Genomic DNA, 27398 nt, shown 5'->3' on the forward strand with positions numbered 1-27398 from the left:
ATCGGGGTTAGCAACTGGCGAAGGTATAAAACGAGCGGAGATACACCGAACGCCAGCAGGACCTTGTAGAGACAACTCGACAAGCGAATCCATTCAATCGTATGTCCTACGTTGAGCAACAATGGCGGCCATTGTTCGCTTCTGATGTGAAGAATGAGGAAATTATAATGACACACAATTAGGCCGCCGTGCCCTGACGAACACTTACACATTTATAGAGAAATAACACGTGGAACACCGACCCAGGGTTTTTAGAGACAATTAGACCGTATAAAAATAATGGAAATTTTGAAAACACACTGAAATGGATACAAAAACAGTTGAGCTTCTTTGTTCGTATTTGAGAATAGGTAACGCTTCTATTCTTAAAACAAATTTTTGATTCTCGTTGAGAAGTAGTTACACGCGTTGCCCTTAATACAATAAAGATTATTTGGGCACAATGGAACGATTGAGGTCGACACACAGAGTTATCAGAATCGGCACCGAGTTGCGCGTCACAATGAAGAAACGGCACGGTCAAGGGTGTACAAGTCGGTGAAGGTTGGTTTCACAATCGGCCTCTGCGCAACAATTATAGTTTTTGCTCGCGAAACGCTACCGAGGAACCTTTGAATCGTTAGCATTGGCCCAGCAGGAAGCTCCGTCCACGTTACAAAAGTACTGACGTATTCGACTGCAGTACCAGATAGACGTTTCCGTGCTTGAGAAATATTTGTTTTAATTACGTTCGAAGCAACAATAGCGTAGCTATATCGGCGTGTAAATAGCAAATGCGACACATTTATTGTACGGAAACAGATCACGATTCTGCAATTCCAGCGAAAATGACTAAGGTTGGCATCAAAGTTAATTATATAAGTCAACTGACGAACATTTGCTTCAGCGACGACGATCGTGACGTCCGCGACGTATTTCCTCATACGATGTAGATCAAACAATTCATGTAGTAGTTTGTAATAACTTCGTATTGTATTGTATTAGTATTGGTTAAGATCGGCGTTTGGGCGATGGTGGTCTGCGGTTAACCGTGTCGACGGGCGCAGGCAGTTGAAGCCGCAAGTGTTACAAGGCCGGCGCTTTGTCTGCAGAAGCGTGTCACCCACCAACACGCAATGTGTCATGGTGAATGTTCCAACGCGTCCTACGGCTAAGAAGATATAGAAAACTTTACGAGTATTCACGACATCACTCGAAATCCTTACTAACGAATTATTCCCTTATCTACCTACTGGGTACTCGGTCCACGACGCACTGCGTGCACCGAACGGGACATTGAACTCGGAGAGTTTTGGCTGCAGCCGAGGAATCCATTCATTAATCTCTCGGTATAGTTGATCCAGGATACACATCGACCCAGCCAAGTCTCATTTGAATAAATCAAGTTTGACGCATACTCCGGTCACAGATAGACAATGTTGCTGGCACTGATATTGATAACAAAGTTATCATTGCAACTTTAATAATACACGTACGTAACGCGTCGTTACTAGGCAATATCATTTATTCTAATGCCTAGGGTGACTAGTGTTTAAATTTTGCACATTTTCCATCAGAAATCACAACATACCTTCTCGTTCAACAACCAAAATCTCTCCTCCAATATCGAATTCAAAATATCCTTTTTTATTTTTATTTATAAGTCTTTTGAACCAAAAAGCCTGCACTGCATTTATACTCTATGATTGAATTTAACTCAATAGCTTACAGTAACAACCTCTAGTGATTATTTACATATCTGTTGAGTAAAATAATTTATCGGCTTACAAGTGGATTTACTAACGAGGATAGAAAACGTCGTCAAATATCCCAAAAAAACAGCTGAACTTCGCCGATTCCTCTCAGGTTAATATAACATTCGGTTCCGAACCTGTGCTAGTTTTCTAATCAAACGATCACCAAGTACAACGCTACTACTTTATCAAATAAAGAAATTTAATTCAAAGAACGATTGCTTTAATCTCGATAAGATAAAACTAATACATAAGAACTTTAAACGTAATTTAATTGTTTTATATTCGCGGAATTACATTCGCGGTCGCGGCATTGTCGCTTCCGCGTTATAATTACAAACTCGAAGATTAATCATCAAATTATACCGGCCCAGCTGATATGACATTCAGAGTTACTATTTCATATTGTAAAAATATATATAACTATTTGTAGTCATACATAGCTGCAGATCTGGAACAGGCTCGGACCTACAAGTTCTTGGGAGATGTTTGGAAATGGGCAGTGCTAAAGAAAACTCCTCTCTGCACGAATGTCTTTAGTACTTTGTCTCCTTGTTTAGAGTGTGTTTACACACGCAATTGACTCACACACGTGTGTTTGACTCACACAATTGAACACTTAACCTCGTACCTAGTTTTTCTAATCTTGTATAACGTCGATTATTTTGTTTATTGAATCCACCGACCAACAGCGACGACCCTACTCCGTGTTTCGGTATAAATAGTGAGTATTTACTGTAATTACCGGTCTGACATGAACGGCCGTTTAGTACCCATGTTTGGCAACGCAATGGCAGTGTTAGTGGCCGTAATAGCTGAACCGACTGCTTAGCCCTGGGATTGGGAAAGGAGTATAAGCAACGTCTAGAAAACGATCGGGTCTTAGTTGTATATAAAACCATACAAACAAATAAACTTAAGTATAAATAAAAAGCGTTGGCAGAATTCAACTATTTAAATGTGCCGCAATTATTTATTTAAAAAAATATATATTTATAAGCGGACCGGCTTGTGGCCCAACAGTTGGTAATTGGCCATCATAGACAAGACGCGCTGTACCAATGCGCCACCAACCTTGGGAGCTAAGATGTTATGTCCCTTGTGACGCGGGCTGACTCGACCTTCAAACAACAATTTTAAGAAAACGATATTAAGTATTCTTGTTTGGCGGTAGTATATATGACGATCGGTTGGTACGTGCCGAGACGTGTCCTGCACTGCCCTACTACCAAGTAAAAATGAATCGCTAATCACAAGATTTACCGATGGGATTTGAAAGACATAACATTATGCGTTGGATTTATTGACTTAATGTCTGTGAAACCACGCTGAGTAAATCCAATTAGAAGTAACTTTGAAATTGAAAATACCAATTTGTCTTCATCACTGGTGAAGCCTACCCTTTGCACTCGAAAGCAATTGAGATCGTTTTTCTAATCCAAGCACTTCAGTATATTTATTTGAAACGTGAATAACTTAAACGTATTTCCTTAGAATATATATCAGCGCCAACCGTACCGGTGTTAGCTCACCGTCACACCCATGACGACATCGCGTATTGATACTTTCACTATAGGTCGTAACTTTCAAATTTGCGGCTCTCTTGAAATCGTTTGAAAGGGGAAAGGTTGTTTCAGTCGATATAAAAAATGAGAACGCGTGACGTGTACGAATAACGGCGGATAGGAAAAAATGCAGCTCATTGATTTATAAGCACATTACTTGAAGTCGCAATACGTAGCTGGTATTGATGATACGTTTACTTGTCTGGGTACGTCCCAACCACTCGTGATAAATTCTACGGCTAAATAGCAGTGATTAGTATTATTGTGTTCCGGTTGCGGTTGAACAATTGAGTGAGCCAGTGTAACTACAATCACAAGGGACATAACATCTTAGTACCCAAGGTTGGTAGTGCATCGGCGCTGTAAGGAATGATTAACCTTACACAGCACCAATGTGATTAGGCAGTGGTGACCACTTAAAAATCAATAACTAACACGATAGAAAATCATCGAATGCGGAAATTACAAACACATTTTTTTTAATTTTTATTTTTAATACAACTACATAGTATAAAACAAAGTCGCTTCCCGCTGTCTGTTTTTCCCTGTGTATGCTTAGGTTTTTAAAATTACGCAACGGATTCTGATGCGTTTTTTTAATGAAACCAAGAGGAAGGTTTATATGTATAATACATGCATAATATAGTAGAGAAACACTGATAACTTTAGAGGTTGCTAATGCGATGTCGTAAATAAACACATTATTTTGGGCTTACATCGCAAACGCTCGCTGAACCTTACGAGATAGATCAAAATAATGTACTACAATATTGTACGACTTAAAAAGGTCTACCAAAAAGTCCGTGACGGTATATGTCTATCTCTTAGGGATAACCTATAATAACCATTTTTTATCCTTTACTTTTGACAAGAAATAATGTATTTTTTACGAAGCTATTTTAAGCAGTACGGCTTTAGCGTTGTATACAAAGACATTCTGTGGGACATTTAGTGTTAGCATTACACCCGCGCGAGGCCGGGGCGGGTCGCTAGTTTAATATATCTTTCTTAAACTCCTATCGATAGGGAATGTGAATTTTGTTGACAAGAAACAACGAGGAACTCAGTAGCTCTTATAGACTGGGGCCAGTAATAAATTGCGCGGTAAAAAGCCGATCACAATGTAACCGAGGAACAATAAACAATACAAGTTTTTATCTGTATCTGGAATTTCACGCACAACAACCCACGTGCCCGCTGTTTCACATAAAAATTCTCATACAATCATTATTGTGTAATTAAGAAAATAAACGACAAATTAAAAATAATGTTACGACGGAACCGTTTGACGAAATACGAAAACATTTCACAATCATGATATTTTTATTCAAATGGACTTTAAAAGTACTTTTGTATCGTCAACCGTTACGTTACGACCGGTTCGGAAAGTGGATTCTACCGAAACGACAATATTTTGGTCACAATACCTACTCCAGGTCAGCAATAGCCAGGAGTTAAGAAGTTGACAGTACCACAATCTCGAATAACAAGAAGCACGGAAAGTTCTACGTCTGACTATTTTTCCGTTCGTACGGAATTGCTTACACATCATCCATCGGCATTAAGAGTGTGAGGAAATAAAGTGCTAACATCAGACACACATCTGCACCAATCGAACAATAGCTTACTTCCAATATTAGTTTAACCCGTTAAATCTTTGTTCAATCGCTCAATTACACGTCGCAGTATATAAGACAAAGATTTACATCCACATGGCGAAATATTCGTGCGAGTCGTTCTGCTTTAACGATGTCGACAAATGTTTATCCGATTCTTCGCTACGGTTATAATATTGCATTTGGAGCGAACTTTTTCGGGAGGCGAACGGAGCCAGTTTCGAAAAACCAGTACGAAACGCTGACTGAGTTAATGCACTTCTCAGAATTTCGGACGCAGGTAACGGTCAGCCGTAGCGAGTTCTTCGTTCCTTTAAATCCAACCCCAAATATTTAACGTAAAATTTGACTTTGAAATAATAATCTCGTTGACGCACACTGATGAAATTGGATAATATAGCCGGTTTTTAAATATCGCGTGGCATTGTTAGTATAATTACACGACTGAGATATGTTAACTACTCTTAAAACCCTCAGTATGACAGGCACGGGAAAGTACGTTGTTTAGTCATTTTCAGTGATTATCACTATAAAGAACTTGACCACTTGACCTTCACCAATTGAATCTGGTGAAACAGATACTTGTGATATTTAATCTTAAAAGTAACCTGCATGCCCTTCTGTACAAAGTCCCAGCTATTTCCACCACGTTGTTCGAAATCGAGTTAGTGTGGCACAATTTCATCAGATTCCCCGCGATGCTTTCCTCCACCACGGAGATAACTCGTAAACATAGATTTATTACATATAAACCCAGAAGTACTTGAGAGGTTTGAACCAAGTATCATCTTTTAAGTATATCGTGTTAAATATTCTGATGAATTCAATATGACACAAGTATCAAAGCCTTACACAACATTATTTTAAATTTAAATTAGTCCAAGAATAAAATAGTGTTATTAAAAGCTATTTGTAGATCTGTTGACTGTTTTTTTTTTTTTAATTTATTAACTAAATGAAATGTAAAGCAGATTGTCAATTAGCATTTTATAGAGATTAAATATTATATGGCGATGTTTATTGATTTCATTTCTTCGTATAGGTCTTATCTCAAACAAGTCCGAAATGAAATCTCGCCGATCCGAGTTCTAAATGGCAAACTTGGCCCCGAAGTGTGGATTCTGTCTCGAGCACAACAATCACAGCCCACTCCACGTCGGGACGTGTGAAGCTTGCGTTACCTGCTGTGCGAGCGAGATGCAGCTACCGACGCTTCACAGATACAACTACTTCAAAGAAAAAACGACTCTATTCCAACGTGTTCGAGTTTAAAATGATACGAGGGCAGGTTAGACGGTGAAGGTAGCACGGTCCACAGCATGAGATCGGGTTTTTGCACCGTTTCTTTAAGTTTTTGTCGTATTGCGGCGTTAATGTGTTTTTATGATAATATCGCCCCTATGGCTCGTCACATAAGGATTAAAATTACTTGTATATTTTGAAAATATTTCAGTATTTCCGTGGGAGTCACGAATAATTCAAATAGGGTGTCAAGAATCAAGACGACACAGATGCAGGGGGTCTAAAAAAATCCCTTGCCTCTATAAATACCACTAAACTGTTCAACGCATCTGAGACGAACATTACTTTGACGAAGCTCGCCTAACGACGATATTAGTGGCGTCCGCGTTATTTGATTAGGTAATGCATGGAACACTATGTTCAGTAAACTCAGTACTAATTATGGGGTGAAGACATAAATAATAGCTCTATGGTGCAGTAGTTGATGTCTATTTAATTTGAGAACAGAGTACAAACTACGTCTATAGACGGTTCTTCTAAGTAGAATTATAATGTTACGAAACCGTAGTAGTTTAACATTCAATTTAATCCTACTTGAATAATGAATATTTTACGTTGGCACTGCTGGACAAAGCCGTCAGACGTAAGGAAATTGTTTTTGAGAAGGTGTTTTCCTTTAACACAGAGAACTGGATGAATAAACACACAATTAAGCACTTAAGAGCTCAGCGGTGCTCACTGGGCCGCCTCGGCTCTGTTTCTTGCATTGCAACTATGGCACGCCAAACAATATCTTGTAAACAAAGTATTCATTGAACTAATCGTGATGTTTTTTAATCTTTACGTTGGTATCGTGAATATCCTTCATCCAATTTGAAATGGGGGAAAATACTGGATAAACTTTGCACAGATATTCCTTGTGCAGCGTAGATGAGTCATCGCCTAGGTGGGTAAAATTCAGGATGCCAGTTTACATAGTAATTTTGTGTTTTAATATCTGTAATAGCATTCTTGAAAGTTAGAAATTTGGAATTCTGTTTGTAGCCTTTTGCTTATGATTAAAATACATTCATCGTTTATGATAATACATCCCACACGCGGCTAATAGGGGTTTAAACTTTGTAAGAATGTTTTTAATATTTGAAATTCCAAATATGAAAATTGATCTATATGCCATAAAGGCTAATAAAATACTCTAAAACCGAGAAAACTCGGTGGGATTATGCATAGCTTTGCCTATAGGGTACCTCATCGGCTACACGATGTATTATTAATAGCGTTTAATTATATTGTCGTTGAGTCACTTATCGCCGCTTTAGTAGAACTTCGCTATAAGAACAGAACTCGAAGCACAACACGATCGTGAAATGTCAGGAATTGTCTGCGACATGGACTGTAATAAAATCATAACATTTAAAGGATACTCGCATCAAAAGAGCGTATCACGTCAGTTTTGAAAATGAAACCTGTGAGAAAGTACAAGGAAAAGCCCTGTTGATCAAATTTCGACCTAGGCGCCTCACCTTAAGGACCAATAATTGCGCAAGGGACATTACAGCGGAAACACATCTGTCTCACAAAAAATGTCTGAATGGTGTAAATTCAAAATGCGACTGAATTCGTCCGAGTTTTCACAATTCCGTACCTTTTATTAACACGAATCGGATAATAGATTTTGCCGCGTCGCCACTTACTTCGAGCAGACGTGACAACCGACTATTGGGCGGCCATTTGCTCGTGTCTGTCTAACATATATATATATAAAAATGAAGGTATGTTCGTATGCGATTAATAGACTTCGACGTCGTTTGACCAACCAACATAAATGTTGAAACACATATATATTGTTCTTGCGTCGTTGGTCTAGTGGACCTAGATCGCAAATCCGAAAGTCCCGAGTTCGGACTTCAAGTCGGGCCGATAATAAGTTATTGGGTTTTTCTAAAGAATTTCTCAGTAAAAGCCATTTAAAATACGCACGGTAAATACGTAAAACCGTTGTTCCTGCGTCTGAACTCATTCTGGTTGTGTTGGATTGGTAGTCCCATCGGATTACTCGGTTAGAGTGCATCTATGTATGTTGGTGCACAAATTTGTGCACCTGTCTTGTCATGTCCTGCTTAGTTGGCTGGTCTCCCCTGAGATTGGCCGCCGTGACCGAAATCGATCAGGACGACTTCATTTGTGTTATGAACATTTTATGCCATCTGCTTTGTTGTAAATCGCAGCTAGATCATGCACCACATCAACTAAATACTGCCAAACTAGTTTACAAACAGACTTACAACGCAACGCATGCCGAGCAGTATGTAATTGTTATATAAAAGGCAATATCCCGAGCCTTGAGTGGTTATAGAGTAATGTACGCATACGAGCTTAGAATTCGGATGAGACCCTCGTAACGTAGAGGCACAAACGGAAAGGATTTTTGGAAATTTACATTTAAACGAGAGGGAGCAACCCTAACCCACCTCGAACTTCAGCTCCGATGGAGGAGAAAGAACACCCTGAGATTCAAGTTTCATTAAAACTTAACAACGAACACGACACGACGTTCATTACTGTAGGAAACCGCTCGTGGTATTGTATTATAGGATATACCTACCTATACAAGGATAGGATACCTTCCAAGTCGACGAGTTATATAAACGAATCGTCGGCCTAGCGCACCAGCTGTCCGACACAGGTGGTCAGCTATTGCCACCCCTGTGTACGATTCATTTATTAGCTTTCGCCTGATATTACCGTCACTATAATTATGAAGTGACATTCTCCGTCCAATTATACAATTGAATAGATTAACTGTACGGATAAATGGTGAGCGAAGAGGCACTGAAACGCCGAGCTGTACATGAGTAATTGTAAAGCTATCTTATTTTAATGTACATGTTCTATGGTTATTAAAAATGTCATAAATACAAATATGTCCGCCTGTCGACTGCGACCACGACGACCATTTTCTAGGCAGACTGCACGGGACGTATGTAGGTAGGTACTGTTGTGTTCCAGTTTGAAAGGTAAGTGAGCCAGTGTAATTACAGGCACAAGAGTCATAACATCTTAGTTGCCAAGGTGACGCATTGGTAATATGAGAATCTATTAAAATATCTAACAATACTAATGTTTATGGACAGTGCCGACCACCTACCATCAGGTAGCCTATTTGTCAGTCCGCCTTCCTATATGACATAAAAAAGAGACAGCAAATCCAACACAACCGGAAACGTTTAAGCACAGGACCAACGACTACGTATTTTCCGAAGCACGGAGCTCTGCTGACTTCCAGACTTGGTGCTACAGAGAATTTAACGGGAGAAAAACGACGTTACCCTCCGCATAACTGTCTAAATTTAGTTAAGTCACGATTGTATTAGCCATGTTACTCTATAGTCTACTTATGGTGTATGAATCTTAGTTCCGAAATAGATAAAAATACATCAGATATTAATGCGATCGCGGACACAGCCGGAAGGGGCACGTAGCCGGTGCAAGCGCGCCGTTACCGCTAGACCGGTCACTAGTTGTCATTTGTCAAACCCCTATGAATTACAAATTAACCTCCGGCGGAGAGGTCGCCTGCCTGTTAATAAAATTAGTCCTTAGTATTCATTATATTATAAAGCTCGTCGAGGATGATAAAACGCATGAATCTGGCACTACAGAAGGATGCAAGATCGAATCTGGGTAGCAACACATTCACCTCGTATTCGGTGGTGAAGGACAAAAGGCATCGTAAGGTAACCCTGTTGATGGTTGAAAATCCGTCACAAGTGTCTATCGACCCCCAATAGAGACGCGTGGTGGAATTACCATCTCACCTTCCCAAGAGGAAAGAGTCGCGTCCGACCAGTGGTATATTTACAGGAATACACCCAAATCTTAATTACTATCAATTGTGGGAGATAACGAAAAGTGTCTACTGTAATGAAGATTATTTTCGTATTGATTTATGCTTTGCATTTTTTTAATAACTTTGAACGGATAAAACGAGTAATGATATTAGCAGGAATTTCTTAACAAGAGACTTTTTTATATTCTTTATTAAAAATTAAGAGATAAACAAAAAAGTTGCTTTATAAACTGCGACCACGGCTCCAGGGGTGACATCACATCACTCGGCAGCCCGAGTATCGTCAGGCTATTAACGTTCGCATAGAAACATAAAACAAACACAAAAACAAGTTTACAAACAAAACGCGAAACTTATGAATCATAGTAAACACGATACTGCAGAAATAACCCGAGCCGACTCGTCGTATGAGGACATCTGGTCAATTATAAAAAACTTAGAGCTGGTCGATGAACCAGGGCTGCGTGTCTTCACCCCGGGCGGCTGGCGAGGCGACGCACCTGGCAGATTGAGCGTGGCCATTATACCTCGACATTATAAACGCATTACCATACCGGGTATATTGTTCAACGGTTCCCACGTCACATGAATATGGATTACTTTTTTTGACTAAAGTCAAAGTTTTATTCGAGTTGACTCAACTAAGGAACAATTATCTTAAAGTACTCGTAAGTCTAGTTTAATTACATATACTAAGATTACTCTTCGTGTGCTAAATAAGACGTATCGCTCAGTACAAGATTATATTGAAGATATGTTTTATTATTTTTGATATATTTGTTTGTTGGAGACGGCAACATAGATTGTTTGGTTACCCACTTATGTGGCATTCTCCCCAAGCTAGCAACAACCCCACTGCTAGGGCTGTTAAACTTTTAAATAGCTTCCAACTTTGTTGTCGATATGTAGACATTTTTTGTGATCCCTTTTATACTAGATTCAAACAAAACTATATATTTCAGAATTTTAAAGATTAATTTTGTAAATCCTAAATAGGATTTAAGCTTATTTTGTTCACCTTAAAATTGTTAAGTAATTAGTATAGATATAAGCGACTTGGTGTAAATACTGTAATGCTTATATTTTTCAAAGGATATATAAAAATTTAATTGTACTGTACTAACATACTGTTTAACATACATAGCATAGTGGTGGAAAAGTGTAACTATTGAGTTTCGTGCCGGTTCTTCTCGGTAGAATCTACTTTCCGAGCCGGTGGTAACTTTACATTTAATTCAACACAGTGAAACAACACATGAAGATTCAAAAGTTTTTGTGAGCCTACTTGAATAGAGAACGATTTTGTACAGTGCGATGTGGCTAGGCGGGGCGCAGACATAATATTTAGAAATATACTAGCTACCCGTCCTTGCTTTGCACGCACAGACCGGACTACATAAAACGTTTATACGTGACTAACATACAGAGAATATTTCTTGTTCATTAGGACCAGGTACCTTCTTGACAGTGTACAGAAACCTATCAATTTTTCTTCGCAATCGGATTAATGTTTAAGGAACGCCAAGAGGTCAAACAAATAAACATTTGAATTATTTAGATAGACGACCCGCTTTTGCGGTATACATGCAGTAACTTACTTCCCGTGTCCGAAACGCGTATCAAAGTCAAGTAAAGAATTTAGTTTTGATCTGAAGAGGCATTGCTCGGTGGCAGCTGATGACGTCATAGGCGACCGACGCGCGTTCACATCGAATTCGAATTACTTAACCTGACTTTGAACATCGTTTCTAAAAAAGGCAGTTAAACTACAGACGGTTTCGCGGGACGCAATTACACATACGAGTAAATAGTAGATTATCGTTAATCTTCTCGTTTCATGTGCTTGAACGCCATGCCCACCTTAGGATCAGTCAATTTAAATCGTCATCATAATCAAACTGAGTTTAAGGGCTAAAGAATGTGCCATCTCTTTCTGACAAATGGTTTCAACGAATAAAAATTATTTTACAGCTTTTCTATATTCGTAAACATCTAATCTTTTGTTCCGCATATTGGATTTCGTGGACAATACTTATCAATTGTTCTAAATTGAATACCCTGGCAATAAAATACTACAGACGAAGCTGATACTTTCATATATACATACAGACAAAGGGAACCTCTTGCCTGTACCTGTTTGTGATTCAGACCCGCACACACCAAGGGTACAGAACTTAGAGCATGCACGTGTACTTAATTGTTAATAATATTTCAATCATTTGTTTAGCTTGTAGCTGTGCCAACTGAGAACAGACTATTTCGTTAATATTATTCGTACCACAGAACGAATCTATCATAGTCTTGCCAAAATAAAAATTAATTTATTTAAAATGAATTTATACAGTAAAAAAATTATACATAGATGTTTCAAATACTCCTTATTTTTGAATTGATAGATAGGTCGTATTGATCCTTAATGTATATAAATATTCCGACTGAATATCTACGTACCGGGCGCAAACCACCTCGTCATTTTTTATCATACTCCGAGAGAGCGTCAAGTTACATTTGTAAAAATAAAAAAAACCCTTATAACCGTGTACAGTACAAAAGTGTATTGGACGCGGTGACTCAGGTATACATTTTTTCCAAGTCGAGTAACGTTCTGGTCTGCGCGGGCGCAGGTAACGCCGACCTTTGGGTTCAACGGCCCGTCCTAAATATAGTGGCACGCGGATGTGTGGACGACGGAGCGACCGCCGACGGCCCTAGCGTCATGATATGCCTGATAGAATTAGCTGCTTGATATTCGCTCATTATGCATTTTAGTGCATATCAACAACACAATAGACATACATAGAATAAACTAAAGCCGGGAAAACGCTACACATTAACTTATACGAATTCAAATCATTTTTACATAAAAATTACACTCTAACGGACAGTTCAGCGTATCGCATGTGGTATCCGCCATGTTGGATTTAATATGACGTCACATAGACTGTTACAGGCGAAACGTGCACTTCATTGCTAAAGTATGAGTAATCAGGGAACAACGCGGGAACAAACGAACACACAAACAAATACATAACTCATTGCAGTGATCATTGTTTGTCAACTCTATGGAAATTATTAAAAACCCGTCCAGTACATAATTGAGTTACATTGTAAATCCTAACTAACACAATTATTAATATTTAGTCACTGAATTACTTTTTCCTGTAACAGACACAAGTAATGACTTATTGTGTACAACAATGAATACATATATAACCACAAGATGGATTAAAACATTATTATTAAATCTGCTATTTAATGTTATACAGAATTGCCACTATTGTATACTTTTAGATAAATAACAATTTAGTGGGTAGTTATAAATAATAATCCAACATGAATGCATTTGCTACCTCACACAATAGACATAATACTGTAATATATGTTTCACTAGGAAAACCAGACAGATACTGTTCTGCTTTTAAATATAACCAATATTTATGTTTGGTGTATCAGGTTAGAAGTCATGGCTTACAATGCTGATTGATATGCCTTACAGAAACATTGGCTTAGACTATTGAGGCCAATCAGCTAGGTTGAGAAGCACCTTTAGGCTTCTTTGGCTATGGGTCATGTTACAAAGTGTCACTCAAACAAAACTGCTATATAGCTCGTTGAATAAGCAGAAATATATTAATTACAGTAAGGGATCCTTGAACACAAGAAGTTTTTTTAAATGTGTCTATATTAAGTAAGCAAAGCAATAAAATAAGAAAGTTAGGTAATCTATATTTAACAATGAATCAATCCCCTTCCAACTACAGACCTAGTCAATATTTCAAAGTATCCATTGTTGAAAAACAATAAAAAATACAAATATTCCTTAACTATAATTTTGGACATTCATTAAATTGCTAAAATGTGTAAGAAATTATATTACATAATACTTATATCAACTGTAAAAACATTTGTTAATATTTTGTAACATCAACACATTTGATATTACTTTTTAAAAGACAACATACCATAGATATATAAAAAAATTTATCTACAAATAAATCAAAAGAAAAAAAACTTCCACTAGCAGTTCTGACCATTAAAAGACATACTTTCATATTTGCTATGTAATGAATAGTTTTGTGTTTTTTGTGCATGACATCTACACATTGCTTTTTATGGTCGGCACCTATTAGCAGAATTTAATTACTTCATCAATATTATGTTTATGAGAAATGTTGAAGGAATCAGGTCTTGTCTTGTTTACTTTAAAGAACTGTATTTTCTTTATGATCTGTTTTATTTCTCAAATAAATACAATATCTGGTTTTTTTACAAAATTGTGTTACACATAAGATATCTCCCCCAGCCACCGTCGAGTGCGAGTAAAATATTGATATAGGAAACTACAACATGAAAATTGCATGCGTTACTCATAGGAATTTTAAGCATAGAATAGAGTTACATATATACTGGTACTAATTTAGTGACTGCTGTTTCTACACAAGTGTTGCTTTACTAAAACTAATTTAATAGTTACAGAAACATCACATTTATGATTGAGCTATGTGCTAACGCAGCTACGGAACTAGTTGATGTACGGTAATGAGTATTTAACGGGTGTTACGAGACGTTTGTCATGAATGCTTTATTTATACACAAACTACTTTACTAAGTTAATCAAAATTTACTTAATTCGAATAGGCACAAACAAGTACTTTTGTTTAACATATCACTAAAATTTACTAACTGTAAAACTACCTGCAGTTCCTAGGCCGATAAAAAACTCAGAAGTTGCTCTTCTTCACCAAGTACGTTACTCAGGCAGGATTAATAATTTAAATAACTAATTTGATGTCAAGACGACAAGTAACGCAGCATTATTACACTTCAAAGACATATAATGCCATGTAATTTATTATCATAATTAATAGCACATTATGTGAAAATGCTAAATGACTGCTATAATAACGATATGTATGACACACGGCATGTAAACATTTCTACACATCTATTGTGTTATTCGCTGGCTCTCGAGATAGTGTCGGTAGGCGTGAAAAGATAGATAAAACACGTCGACCATCCGACGGGCGGAAATTACTTGACTATAGAGGTAGAATACATATGGGCGACTTTGACGATGATATGTACGATCACGTATGCACGATGGACAGTTTTCTATACGCGATGGAACGGATTAACGATGCTGCAAGCGATGTTGTCGGAAAATAACTTGTATAATGATGACTGACTTCAAAAGCCAGTAAGTCACGTTTATGCACGTCATCTGGAAAATATTTAAAAATCTGACTGACGCACGAACCTGTAGTTTTGTTCGTAATCCCAGTAGTCCTTGTAACGCGGGTGCCAGCGCGGGCCCCCGCGCGAATAGGGCCGTCTCGAGCCCCCTTGGCTCATACCTGCTGCGCCATACCACACCGTATCGATCCGCGCCGCCGCTGCGGGCTGTATCGCCCGCTTCTTTACACCTTTACTGCACCACAAAACCACAAACACACTGCACTGCGTCACTGTCACTTCGCGATAAATACTCAAAAAAATATTTAAGGACTCCTACGGAGCCCCTACGTTATTGTTTTGGAGACGACTGCAACAGCGCGAAGCTCGCGCAGACTGAGCGAGCACACGCAAGCGCGCCAACGTCACGGATAGAGGAAGCGCGCCCTAGCGGAACCTTCAAGAGTCGATTTCAAAAACGACCGCCAAACTTAGTTAAATTACTAATGAAAATCATTTTACGATTACCTCACAGCTATTTAAAGTAATGAGCTTCTGGCGATAAAATAATGTTCGGAAAATCAGGACAACGACAACCAACACAAAATAATCCGTTTTAGGCTTCAGTCGCTCCGAGTATTGATTTTATATTAGACACAAGTACGTTCTCATTTATATTTCACAGCTCGACACGAATTAGCCAAAGGTTACACGGTACAAAGGCTGGGCGTGTTATCGCGCACTTCAAATGTTCACATAATTAATGTGAATCAGCGATTATCATGCTGCGACTGTTACGCACTACCGAGCATTTTTACTTTTCTTTAATTTCACTTGATCTATTTATCTGAACTTTTGAAACATCACCAGGTTTATTCTTACAGTACCCAAAACGTAGGAAACACTTAAATTTTATATAATAAAAAGAAACGCTGTGCCTCATTTGGACTACACAATACGTAAGCTTTATAAAAAACTTTACACAACTAGTCTTCCTATACTCTTCTAGCTCTGTCAGCGCTTAAATTATTTGATAAAATTGTAATAATCGTAGACCTATTTTATCCTGTAGCGCTTAAGCGCTTTATATGTCCAATGCCCCACCCATTGTTATTATAATGCAGCCAACATGACGCACAAAGTTTAGTGTGAAGATAGCTATACTAAAAATGTCATATTGTTGTTTTCTCACTCTCAGTAGTGGATATGAAAAAGACAGCAATAGATGTAAAGCATTATAGTTGCAGGCAGTTCATTAAAAAACGTGATTATAATAATATAGCTAGAAAAACACGTTTTTTAACAAATGTTATGTAACTTATTTATTTTGAATTATCCTTGTAGGGCTCATTTTGATTACAATATATATCGTGAATAACATGTCAAACAAATACCAGGTTCAATAAGTCTAATTGTGTCATCAATTTACACAAATAAAATGTATTTATACTATTATGCAAGTCATATATAATATGACGTCAAACATTGAACACTTCTCCCCTATTATTTTCTTATATTAAAAAAAAATATTTCCTCATATTAAAAAAAAAAATTAAAAATTATTAAAACATTAATAATCCGTACAAATACAGAATATTAAATTAAAGAGGTTCAAATTTTTAGATTGAGTATGACATTGTCATTTAAATATCAGGCATTATTGATCAATACTAGTTATGTGCATTGGCTGCAGCATCAATATTTTGAGTAAAATGGTCGTTCAAGTGTGAGAACGCTGTCTAATCCGTTTTATTTATAAAATAAGAACTATCATTGATCGGCAATATAATTAAACTCACTAGTGTATTATTTTTACTTCACCTAATATTTTATGTGTTTTTTTTTTATACTGGCATAGGGTTGCCAGTGGTCCTAATTTTAAGAAACTTTCTTAGTTCAATCAAAGTTAATTCTAGTATAATAATAATATGCTCGTTACAGTTACTTATTCGGCTAATATTTTAACTGATTCTAATTTCTACAATAACATATTAATTATCAAGTTGGTCGAATCAGTTGATATGATATAAAAACAAAATTACCACACTAAACAAGCCTTATGTCCTAATCTAAATTTATTGATATAGCCTCGAAATAGCAAACTAATGGTATTCCTTTTTGTGTCGCAACTGGTGTTTGGCGTATAATATAACAAGAAATTATCTTACAATTTAGGTACAATGCACAAAATAAAATATGACTTGATTTTATTTTAAAATATTCAATATGTACTTAAAAATATTTATTTTAGTAAGTGATATATTTTTCATTTATTATTGTTAAAATATGATCATTTCTATAATTTTCTCATAAGTTTACTCTAGGTAAAAAAGAAAAATCTGGTAAAAGAATTAAGAAAATGTTGGACTCGATTCCAAAATATTTATTTTTTTCGTTATGGTGTTTTTGCTTTCGTTTGTCTAAAATTGTCAGTGACAATGTGACGTAAATAGTAAAAACTATTACACGTAGAAGATGATTTAGTTCCGAATTTAGAAGTTGAATTCATGACATGACTTGAATTATTGCAACTTAAGACTCGCAAACTTAACTATTAACTAGAAATAAATAAACGTACTGCGAATTGCGATCATAAACATTTCACCGGCGGCTGTTGTACGTATGGCGACGACTCACTTACAGTACCTTAAAATGATATTATACTCCGTTTTATCATTTTCTGTTACCAAAACATTGGTAGTTTGAATTTTGTCATTTTGACCTAAAAATTGAGGATCTGTAAACAGCTTGACTTCAACGTTAAGGGGATCTCAGCATAAACAGACTTTCGTATGGTTTCCATTTTAATTTAAAAACAAACATTCGAATTTTGAAAATAAAACAACTTTTACAACAGAATTTATCAAATTAAATGTTCCGATCACATCAGTAAAATAAATACATTTTCATGAACATTTTATTAGAGACGAATATATACATTTATTGAACAGTTTTACAGTTGATGATCGTTTGGATCGTAGAGTTCCGACAGCAGACGGTAGATGTAGGAAGGAGAGCTGCCTCCGCTGGAAACATCATGAAACACTGTTTGTACATTTACACGTGGTAATTAATATAAAAAAATAACAAATGGCGGCGGGTCTCGAAACGTCGGAAAATAATTTTACATGTCAATTGTTTAATCAAAATAAACTTTACTCAAGTTCGGTCTTAAAGGAAGTTTGAATTGTTATGTTAAAGATGAGATTTAACTAAAAATACGTTACAGAAGATGCTACCGAGAATGACCGCCATAGAAGGCAGTAATCGCTCTTTGTTAAAATTAAATATATAGGTTAGAGATAAATCTATACGATATATTAAAAATGTACGTAATGCAATTAATACGACATGACGGAATGTTAATAAACTTACAGATTGGTAATGAACAGTGTGATGTGGTCAGGTGGTACCACATCGTATAGCGGCGCTTCCACGCGCACGTACGCGCTCTCCAAGCCTCTGAAGCAAACGATATAACATAAGTGAAATAAGCTCTACTTGTAGCTCTACTTCAAGTAAATATATGTGTGCACAAACTTGAAACACTTATAAATACTTGAAACTTATTGGTTCTGTCTGTACTCAAATTAAAGGTATTTAATTTTTCGCTGGTCGAACTCTTTATAACAATAGGCTATTTGACTTATTTTTAAAGTCATCTTATATTATTTAGTAGAGGTTAATGAACCCAGTAAACGTTGTTTTTTTTTAATATTCTACATACATATTTGCTGAAAAATATCAATTTAAAAATTCCGTATTTAAAAAGCGCGCGAAAACGCTACTTTTACAATATACATACATAACATAACATAAGCAGCCCGTAAATGTCCCACTGCTGGGATAAAGGCCTCCTCTCCCTTTGAGGAGAAGGTTTGGAGCATATTCCACCACGCTGCTCCAATGCGGGTTGGCGGAATACACATGTGGCTGAATTTCGTTGAAATTAGACACATGCAGGTTTCCTCACGATGTTTTCCTTCACCGCCGAGCACGAGATGAATTATAAACACAAATTAAGCACTTGAAATTTCAGTGGTGCCTGCCTGGGTTTGAACCCGAAATCATCGGTTAAGATGCACGCGTTCCAACCACTGGGCCATCTCGGCTCTATACTGGGCCATCTCGGCTCTATACTTTTACAATATATCCACATATATACTTTTACAATATATCCACATACATTAGGCAAAGTTAACAAGCAAGTGACGTCATCATAATCCCGACCAATCGGGAGCGTTTTGTTGCACGTGATGAACGTTTAAAAAAATGCATTTTTATTTATGGATTTTTGAATAAATTAATTATTATTTTCAACTTTCGTTAATAAATAACCATTTTTAAACTCATAGTATATACTGGTTACAATACTCCAGTCTCGTGAGCCATCATGCAAAATCTTTCAACCTCTTAAATGTCGTTTACGGATTATTTGACAAGGAATAAGCAGCAAGTGAAGCTTCTAGAAGTAAGGCGCGGCCGGTACTGACGAGTAGGGCAGCGCGCGGTGCGCCGGCGCCAGCGCCTCGAACAGCTGGCCGCCGCACGCGTGCAGCGCCGACAGCAGGTACAGCGGCGACAGCACGATCACCTGCGGCGAGGAGACACCACTACACCGTGCGAATGGACGGATGGATGGTCACATACAGTTGCGGATCTCCATAACATCCCAGGTGTTAAGTCACCAAAATGTTACATGATTAGAGTTACATTAAATTAATTTAACTCTAATATTGTACCAATTAGTTGTCACCATACTTATCGAACAGCATTACTCGGTACTGTTGTGTTCCGGGTTGTGGGGGGAGACGTCACATCTCAGCTCTCACGGTTGGAGGCGCATTCGTTTTTTAAGGAATAATTAATATTTCTTAAGGGGTCCACGTTTACCGGAGATGTTGACCGCTCAGTATCGAGTGGCCCATTTGCGGTCTTTTACATATTTATATATATAAAAAAAATATAACATTGTTGTAAATGTGCAACGATGTTAGTAACGCGAGTGCGTAGTGTACTGACGGTGACGGAGTGGTGCGCGGCGGCGGCGGTGACGGCGAGTGTGCCGGCTGCTACCAACGCCGCACCACCTGCCAGCGCGCCCGCAGCGCCTACCACCACCTGCGAATAGCATAATATAATTATAATATGTAAATAATGAACGAATATGTCGTCTGGCGAAGCGGTGCATAATATTTGTGAGATTGACGGACTCACCTTGTTGACCCGGGGCATGAGCGCGCCGACGGCCGCCCCCCCCACCACCGTCACCGACACGCCCGCCGCCGACAGCCGCGCCGCCATCGCGTGGCTCTGTAGGTGGACATTGTCAGTTAAGGTTATCCACAAAAGCTTATTTTAGAAACAGTTTTTTTCGCATTGAGAGCGAGAGAAAAACATAATAGTTGTAGACATCGTTTTTGCACAATCTGTAAGTGTTTTGGTTAAAACCCAAAGCTCTGTGTGTGAAGGAGCAGGGTCGCAATGGGTACAGTGGACCGGGCACCTCGGCGACGTCCGGCCCCTCGGCGAGCAGCAGGCGGAAGCGCTTGGTGGTGGAGGCGCGCAGGAAGCGCTCCACGAGCGCGCTGGCGCCGTACGTGAGCAGCAGCTCGTCCGCGTGCACGTGCTCGCGCGCCTGCGCACTCAGCGACGAAGCGCTGGCGTCCAGCTCGGCGCGCAGCTGTAATCACACACATATATGTAACAGACATAAAAAATAGCATATTATTCATAACCTGAAGTCTTGTTTTATACAAACCTCAGCAATGTGATCCCTAATGGGCTCCTTCAAGTCCCTGGCGGCGGGCCCGAGCGTCGCGCGTCGGCTCGGAGCAGCCAGCACCAAGCGTTGCAGAGAGTCACCAGCTCCTTCAACACTCTGGAATACAACACCAGTAAGTTTGGAGCTCAGATATATTCCACAGTAGGATCCCAGATTTGCTTAGATAAAACATGAGCTGATGTGTAGTATAGTTTCACCTGGTTCGCATGAGCTCTCTGTTCGTCTCGTATCGCTCGCAGCACGCGCCGCACCATGTTGCCGGCCGCCAGCTCCGTGGGCAGCGCCTGCACTATGTTACGTCCTACTGCACGAACTAAATTGCATAGTGACCTGGAAAAGATAAACATTTTTAGCTTAGAAATTATGCTTAGGTATTCTGATACTGAGTATTCACTTTGAAAAATAGACACGGGCATTACAATTTCTAATGCAGATAAATTACTGTCCATTATATTATAAACTCGTCAAAAAAACACACTTATTGAATACAGAGGTCAATAGATCTTTTCTGTGGCAAGATTTCTCTAATATAAACATACATACTTACATTCATATTAAAAAAACCTTATAAATAAAGAATTTGTAGATTAATTTTTTTTCTATAAGCATGCCTCTATATTGTAAAGTGTGGTAAAGAGCATCTACTGACTTACTTGTTGGTACTTCTTAAAGATACATTATAATTTAGTGTACCATACCATTCATAGACATTAGTGCTGTATGCGATTTTAAACAACCCTTACATAACCAATGCATCATCAGCCTTGTGAACTGAGATGTTGAGTCCCTCGTGCCTGTAGTCACTCTGACATTCAATGGCACCTTCATAAGAGACAATCTCGGAAAGTGGCATTTAGATACATTGACTCTCAGAGATTGAGATTAAGTCAGATGACTCAGAATTATCTTTCTACTATCAATAGTAAATGATTAATAAATGAATTCTTACAGTGCATTAGTGCTTTCAGACTCACTGATGATCTGTTCGAGTATGTCAACTGTTGCCACGGCAATGTTCTTAGATCCCTGAATTTTTCTGTAAAAAAGAAAAGGTTATGTGACTTAAAAATGACGCAAATAGAGCTCAGCTGATGATGTTGTCTTGATTGTTTTCACTTGTCGGCCATCAGAGGAAAACAGTCAACTACCCACGAGCTAATATAGTGCTTGAGTGTGTAGAATAAAACAAGTGCAGTCTATATTTCATCACTTCTATAACCCCATAGGGCAGCAATATGACTCGAATAGATGGTTCAAGTGCAAAACTAATGGGCTTTACATGTTTACCAAGCTTTGGGAGTGTTTACACAGCCCTCTGCAGGCTGCTACTAAAAGTTTCTTGATAGAAAAACTCAATAAGAATTTAACATAACAAGTAAACTTAAAATTAACGAGACTGTCATTGCTATAACAGTGTCAAAATATAATCTATTATAGACAGAAGCAGGCAATGGCTTGTTTATTAGTGATTAGTATTTTGTTAAATTTTTAATTTAAAATAGCAAGTTAAAAATAATTTCTGTAATTATTCTTATGCGAGCAACAAGTACAATCGGATTATAAGTTAAAATTGACTTCACTTACCCATTTCTTACATCAGAGACGAATTTTACAATAATGTCTGAAGTTTTCTCATCTAAATCCTTTAGATTACCTTCAGAAGGTGCCATTGTTTATTTTATTAATGTTATATTAGTATTTACGAATAATAACTGAGAATTGTTACAGTTCTAACCTCCAGTGCTCATGTTATGACGTTTTGCTTTTGTCAGCTACCTGACATGTTGTCGTTTACACTTTGCGTTACGATAATAAATTATAACAATATGCTTTATATGTATAATGTTAGTTTATAAATTCGTCGTTTTAATCAAAGTATAATATTCTATTGTGTATTAAGATTGGTTAATATTTAATTAAAATATTAATTTTTAAAGAATTTAAGTCTAATAGAAGAAGTTATGTATACATTACATTTTTAATTTACAGTAGTTTATGGTGAGAAAATTCACCAATATTTCTTTAAAAAACTTTCTTTGGGTATTTTAAAATATATTAAGAGAAAAATAAAAAAAATGCGAATACGAAATAGTACATTTTTATTAAAACATTAACAAAACGAAAAAGGTCTACATTGAGTAGAAAATGTAAATTAGTAATAAATCAGTCAATCAAAATATCATACTTTACGAACAAACATGATTGCTACAAGAGCAAATATTATAAACGGCGGGTACGCCTACAAAAAAGGTTTTCCAAAGATCTTTCCAAGTCAACTCATCATCAGAGAATGATGTTTGGAGTGCTGCCTGGCGCTTTCCATTTGTACTTCCGCTTGACGAGGTCGAGTACGAAACCAAACGTTTTCTGTATCTTTTAATTATCCTCGCCCGAGGACTACTGACTTTCTTTAATGACTTCGGTGTAGATGTTACCGTACAATACATATTGAAATCAGAGGGAGAAGAATCGGCTATTTCCATTTCACTGCCTGAAGCTATCGTGTGTGCAATGTCGATTCCAAAACTCTCGTCAATGTCTTTATCGTTACTTTCCCAAATGGGCAGTTCATGCGATAAAGAATATTCAGAGCGTATTGTTTGACGCCGTCTTATAATTTCTGGTGTGCACTGATCATTTTTATCTTGTCTCGGACTGCTACTCCCTGGACTTGCTTCTGTAACATTTTATATAACATCATTAGTCATTTTATAATATTATATCGTTTTAGCTATTGTGTTCAAAATTAAAATAATATATTTTGTAGTTTTACTAATTTTTCCTTTTGAACCTTGTATTAATAAATATGTAAGTATAAGTTTATTAGAATTATTTTATTAAATATATATCAACCATAGAAGGAAACACCACCAGCACCATGGCTTTTTGTGTTCTTCGAGACACTGGAGTGTTAACACTACGATCTCAATTTTTCGATTTAATTCGGTATTATTATATAATATTGACCTGTAGTTTTTGCAAGTTCCTTCATAACTTCTTGTCCAGCTTCCGTTTCATTTACTTCTGTGTCGTAACTTTGTTGGCTTGTCGTTGTAGAGGATACATCCGATTGTTTTGTCAAGTAACTTCGGCTGCTGTTATCCCATTCCTTGCTTGAATACCTTTCATGCAACAATCGTTTCGACATTTTGACAACAGCTGTATGGACATCAGCTTTTGTTACTATTTCTTCATGTCCTATACTCTCTTCTGATTCAGTACTCACCGTGTAAGAGCTCGTCGATCTAGCCACCTCTTGGTTGGTTTCATCGCTGGTTATTTGAGAATATTCCCCTTCACACAGTTTAGCTTCTCGAATTGATTTATCGAGCACTAAAGTTCTGTTTTCGCTAACAAAAGTACCTTGTTGTATTAGATTATCTTCTCCGCTTTCAAAATATCTACTACCACAACTGCTTGTATCGTAGTCGATGTTTAGGAAGTCTTTTTTATAAAGCCTTCTCATTTCTTTCGCTAATTTGTTATAGAATTCTTCAGTTTCATCTTGTATACATTTTCGAGGCTCTTTTTCTATTATAAGTTCTGGCAAAGGACTCTCTGGTCTATAAATCTCATCGCTTTGCGATAGTGATGTTGGCTCTTGGCTTTCATTTATAGGGGACAATGCTAAAATTAAAAGAAAAAAGCTTTAACTGATTATGTCTAAATTTTGTACAGGAATTATTATATTACAGCTTACTAGGTAAATCCTCAAATAAACTTCGTATCAAGTAAGTTTTTCGCCTCTCCCATTCTTCTTTCGAACTTCGCCACATTTTGGCCACTGTACTTGCTTTTCTTTACTATGTATAAACAAACTTCTTTACAACACATTATGTAATATTAAAGTTATATTGAAGGTAGTTTTTATTTGTGGGTGACACAATATATTATTAAATTAAATTAAATTTAATTTCGTATAAATGGTTACTTTCAGTATATACAAAGGGCCAAATAAAATAATAATTTTAAATATATCTGATAACAGTGAAATCAGCTCATAACATTGAATTATATCATTAATATAACTGTCATTCATAATCTGTTTTGCAAGTGCAAGTATCCAAACAAAATCATCTGTAAGCTGTCATTTCTAAATGACGATCATTTAAAATCAATATATCCAAAATATGTGAAATTTTCTACCATTTCTACGTTTAAAGACCATTCTAAAAGTTTCTATTTAGTTGAAACACACAAGTGTTAGACTATCTTCCATTTGAATGTTGGCTTCATTGAATTTTTCAAAGATAAAATGAATTTGGCTAACCGCAATGAATTTGTAACGCTTGAGCGATTGTTTGATGCGGAAATGCAAGTGAATTGAGTGAAATTGTGTTAAAGTATTACAATGGATCTGTCGCCAGACGAGGAACACTTCCAAGGCCGGCTCCTGCATCAGGTAGGCACTTGTTTTCGCGACTTGAGATAAAATTTTTCATCATGATAGAATGTCGCAATTATAACACATTTACGTGTGAGGCCGTGTAGGTTTTGCAATAACACGGAATAGTTGACAAATTGCTTGATTACATATTATTTATAAATATAATTGGGACTATAGTGATAGTCTAATTAGAATTTTGTATGTGTCCTATATATTGTATTCATTGATAAGTCATTTTGTTATTATCTTATGATATGGATTAACGTAATATCCTTCTTATCTTTTAATATACATGGATCTTTAATACTTTTCAAAATTTTATTCCTTCATCATTTTTCTTAAAACATGTTGAGACCTATTTGTGATTTTTATGTTTTTTTTTCTGATTAATTGAACTAAACAATCAAATACTTGATAGCACACATTGAAATGGAAAATAGTCACTGAACAAATCATGACTGTGTAGAATGGTGACAAAAATGCTAGCAGCAATTCCTTATTGCATCGCAATTCCAATCCTCTGGGCAATAACTCAATTTGTATTTAATTAAGGCTTTAATGTTAATAATATTTAATTATTTATTATATTAGTGGGGCTCTGTAGCTGAGTTGAAATTTACTTTCCAGTTTCATACAGTGTAATACACTGACACTTATCTTTTATGTATGTGATAGCTCCAGTTTTTGTTCATAGAGTGATATTATATGGTATATAAAATCGATAAAGGACCTACTGCAAAAATAATTATTTATGTCAGACTCATAACTCTTAAGACTGCATTGAGCCATGCTTATCCCTAGCTGTGTAAACTTGATTCTAAAAGGACTACTAAATAATTTTACAAGATTGTATAAAACATATGATGTTTTATTTCTTTTTTAATTTACAATTATGTATTGTTTTTATAAAACTCTGTCAAATCTTGGACAAAACTGAATGTTGTGGATTTGAATCTTAATAATAAAAAAAAAACAGATTTACAATGATGTTCTTCACAATTATTGTTCAATCAATCATGTGGTGGAACTCGATCCTAAATCCAGGCACTTGTTTTCAAAAAGTATTCTTTTAATGAATAATTAGATTTATTTATTAATTTAGTCATTATAAACTTTCGAATTTGTGAAATGTTAAAAGGAATATATATTCCAGTATCTTATTATATATGTGTTTAACATTGCCCAAAAATATTCTCTGTACTGTATGCAGGCGGGAAACTCGTGTTGTGTTAGTTTATTTTGTCATTGAACTCCTCAAGGCGGCGTTATGGGACAACCTGGAGCTACTGGAGGAGCTGCTGGCGGGCGGCGCGGAGGTGAACGCGCGTGACGCCCACATGCGCAGCGCGCTGCACGCGGCCGCGCTCGCGGAGCGGAGCCGCTGCCTGCCCGCGCTGTGTGCGGCCGGTGCTGACGTCGACGCTCGCTCCGACCACGAGACGGGGGGCATGGTTCGTGATCTAAATTAGAAATGAGACTACCTCATTGCTTAGGGTCAACTTACGAGTTGCTAGAACTTCCAAAAAAGCCGAATTTATTAATGCTTTGTGGCACATGTAGTCCGTCTAAATCTGGAGATTTTATAAATCGATCCATTTTCAGCGTCGTGTGATAGACTATACTATTTTATAAAAATGTATCCTCAACTTAAGACAAAAACATAGTGTTACAAAATCCTCAAAATTAGGCTCATAAAAGCATGTTGAATTTAAAGCTATCACAGGAAGAACCGGAAAGAATCTTAGTGGTTCCTCTACCACCATTTTAATTACAGAGTATATCAGTAAAGTACGATTAAATGTATATAATATATTCTGCCTTGAAATCAACAAAAGTTCAGGCTTTTTACATTTAATACAATCTTGTATTGAGCGATACGCCTTATTTATCAACGTTTTTTTGACATGAGCTTTAATTTTTTTAAAGAACAAGTGCAAAAAGTACTTTAATTTTATGTCTGCAAGTCTGCCTGGTGGTTCCGCAAGGTAAACTTTACTAGGATTAAATTATGATAAAAACTGCGATATATATCGACTCGACTGGAGCTC

General features: G+C 37.0%; 3 protein-coding genes across 3 annotated transcripts in view; 1 reads left to right on the plus strand and 2 right to left on the minus strand.

Annotated features, from left to right (window-relative positions):
* LOC125074853 overlaps positions 1-22739 on the minus strand; it is a 61081-nt gene extending 38342 nt beyond the window's left edge. Inside the window, exons 1-11 of the mRNA XM_047686309.1 lie at positions 22548-22739; positions 21913-21999; positions 21161-21293; positions 20940-21059; positions 20685-20861; positions 20396-20491; positions 20201-20299; positions 19672-19772; positions 18554-18640; positions 18136-18204; positions 15264-15434 (exon numbers count right to left, since the gene is read on the minus strand). Of these exons, the coding sequence (XP_047542265.1) occupies positions 15264-15434; positions 18136-18204; positions 18554-18640; positions 19672-19772; positions 20201-20299; positions 20396-20491; positions 20685-20861; positions 20940-21059; positions 21161-21293; positions 21913-21999; positions 22548-22633 (1226 nt within the window). The 5' untranslated portion in view covers positions 22634-22739. The remainder of the gene's footprint in view (positions 1-15263; positions 15435-18135; positions 18205-18553; positions 18641-19671; positions 19773-20200; positions 20300-20395; positions 20492-20684; positions 20862-20939; positions 21060-21160; positions 21294-21912; positions 22000-22547) is intronic.
* A 314-nt stretch (positions 22740-23053) lies between these two features.
* LOC125074866 lies at positions 23054-24788 on the minus strand. Its single transcript, XM_047686324.1, has 3 exons — positions 24664-24788; positions 23931-24590; positions 23054-23640 (listed from the first exon to the last, which is right to left on the minus strand). The coding sequence occupies exons 1-3, from the start codon at positions 24737-24739 to the stop codon at positions 23150-23152; spliced, it is 1227 nt and encodes a 408-aa protein (XP_047542280.1). The 5' UTR covers positions 24740-24788; the 3' UTR covers positions 23054-23149.
* A 289-nt stretch (positions 24789-25077) lies between these two features.
* Positions 25078-27398, plus strand: part of LOC125074893 (leucine-rich repeat serine/threonine-protein kinase 1) — a 48030-nt gene continuing 45709 nt past the window's right edge. The window contains exons 1-2 of the mRNA XM_047686379.1: positions 25078-25365; positions 26610-26801. Coding sequence (XP_047542335.1) covers positions 25315-25365; positions 26610-26801 — 243 coding nt within the window. The 5' untranslated portion in view covers positions 25078-25314. The remainder of the gene's footprint in view (positions 25366-26609; positions 26802-27398) is intronic.

Source organism: Vanessa atalanta, chromosome 28, assembly GCF_905147765.1.
Source record: "Vanessa atalanta chromosome 28, ilVanAtal1.2, whole genome shotgun sequence".
NCBI classification, from domain to species: domain Eukaryota; kingdom Metazoa; phylum Arthropoda; class Insecta; order Lepidoptera; family Nymphalidae; genus Vanessa; species Vanessa atalanta.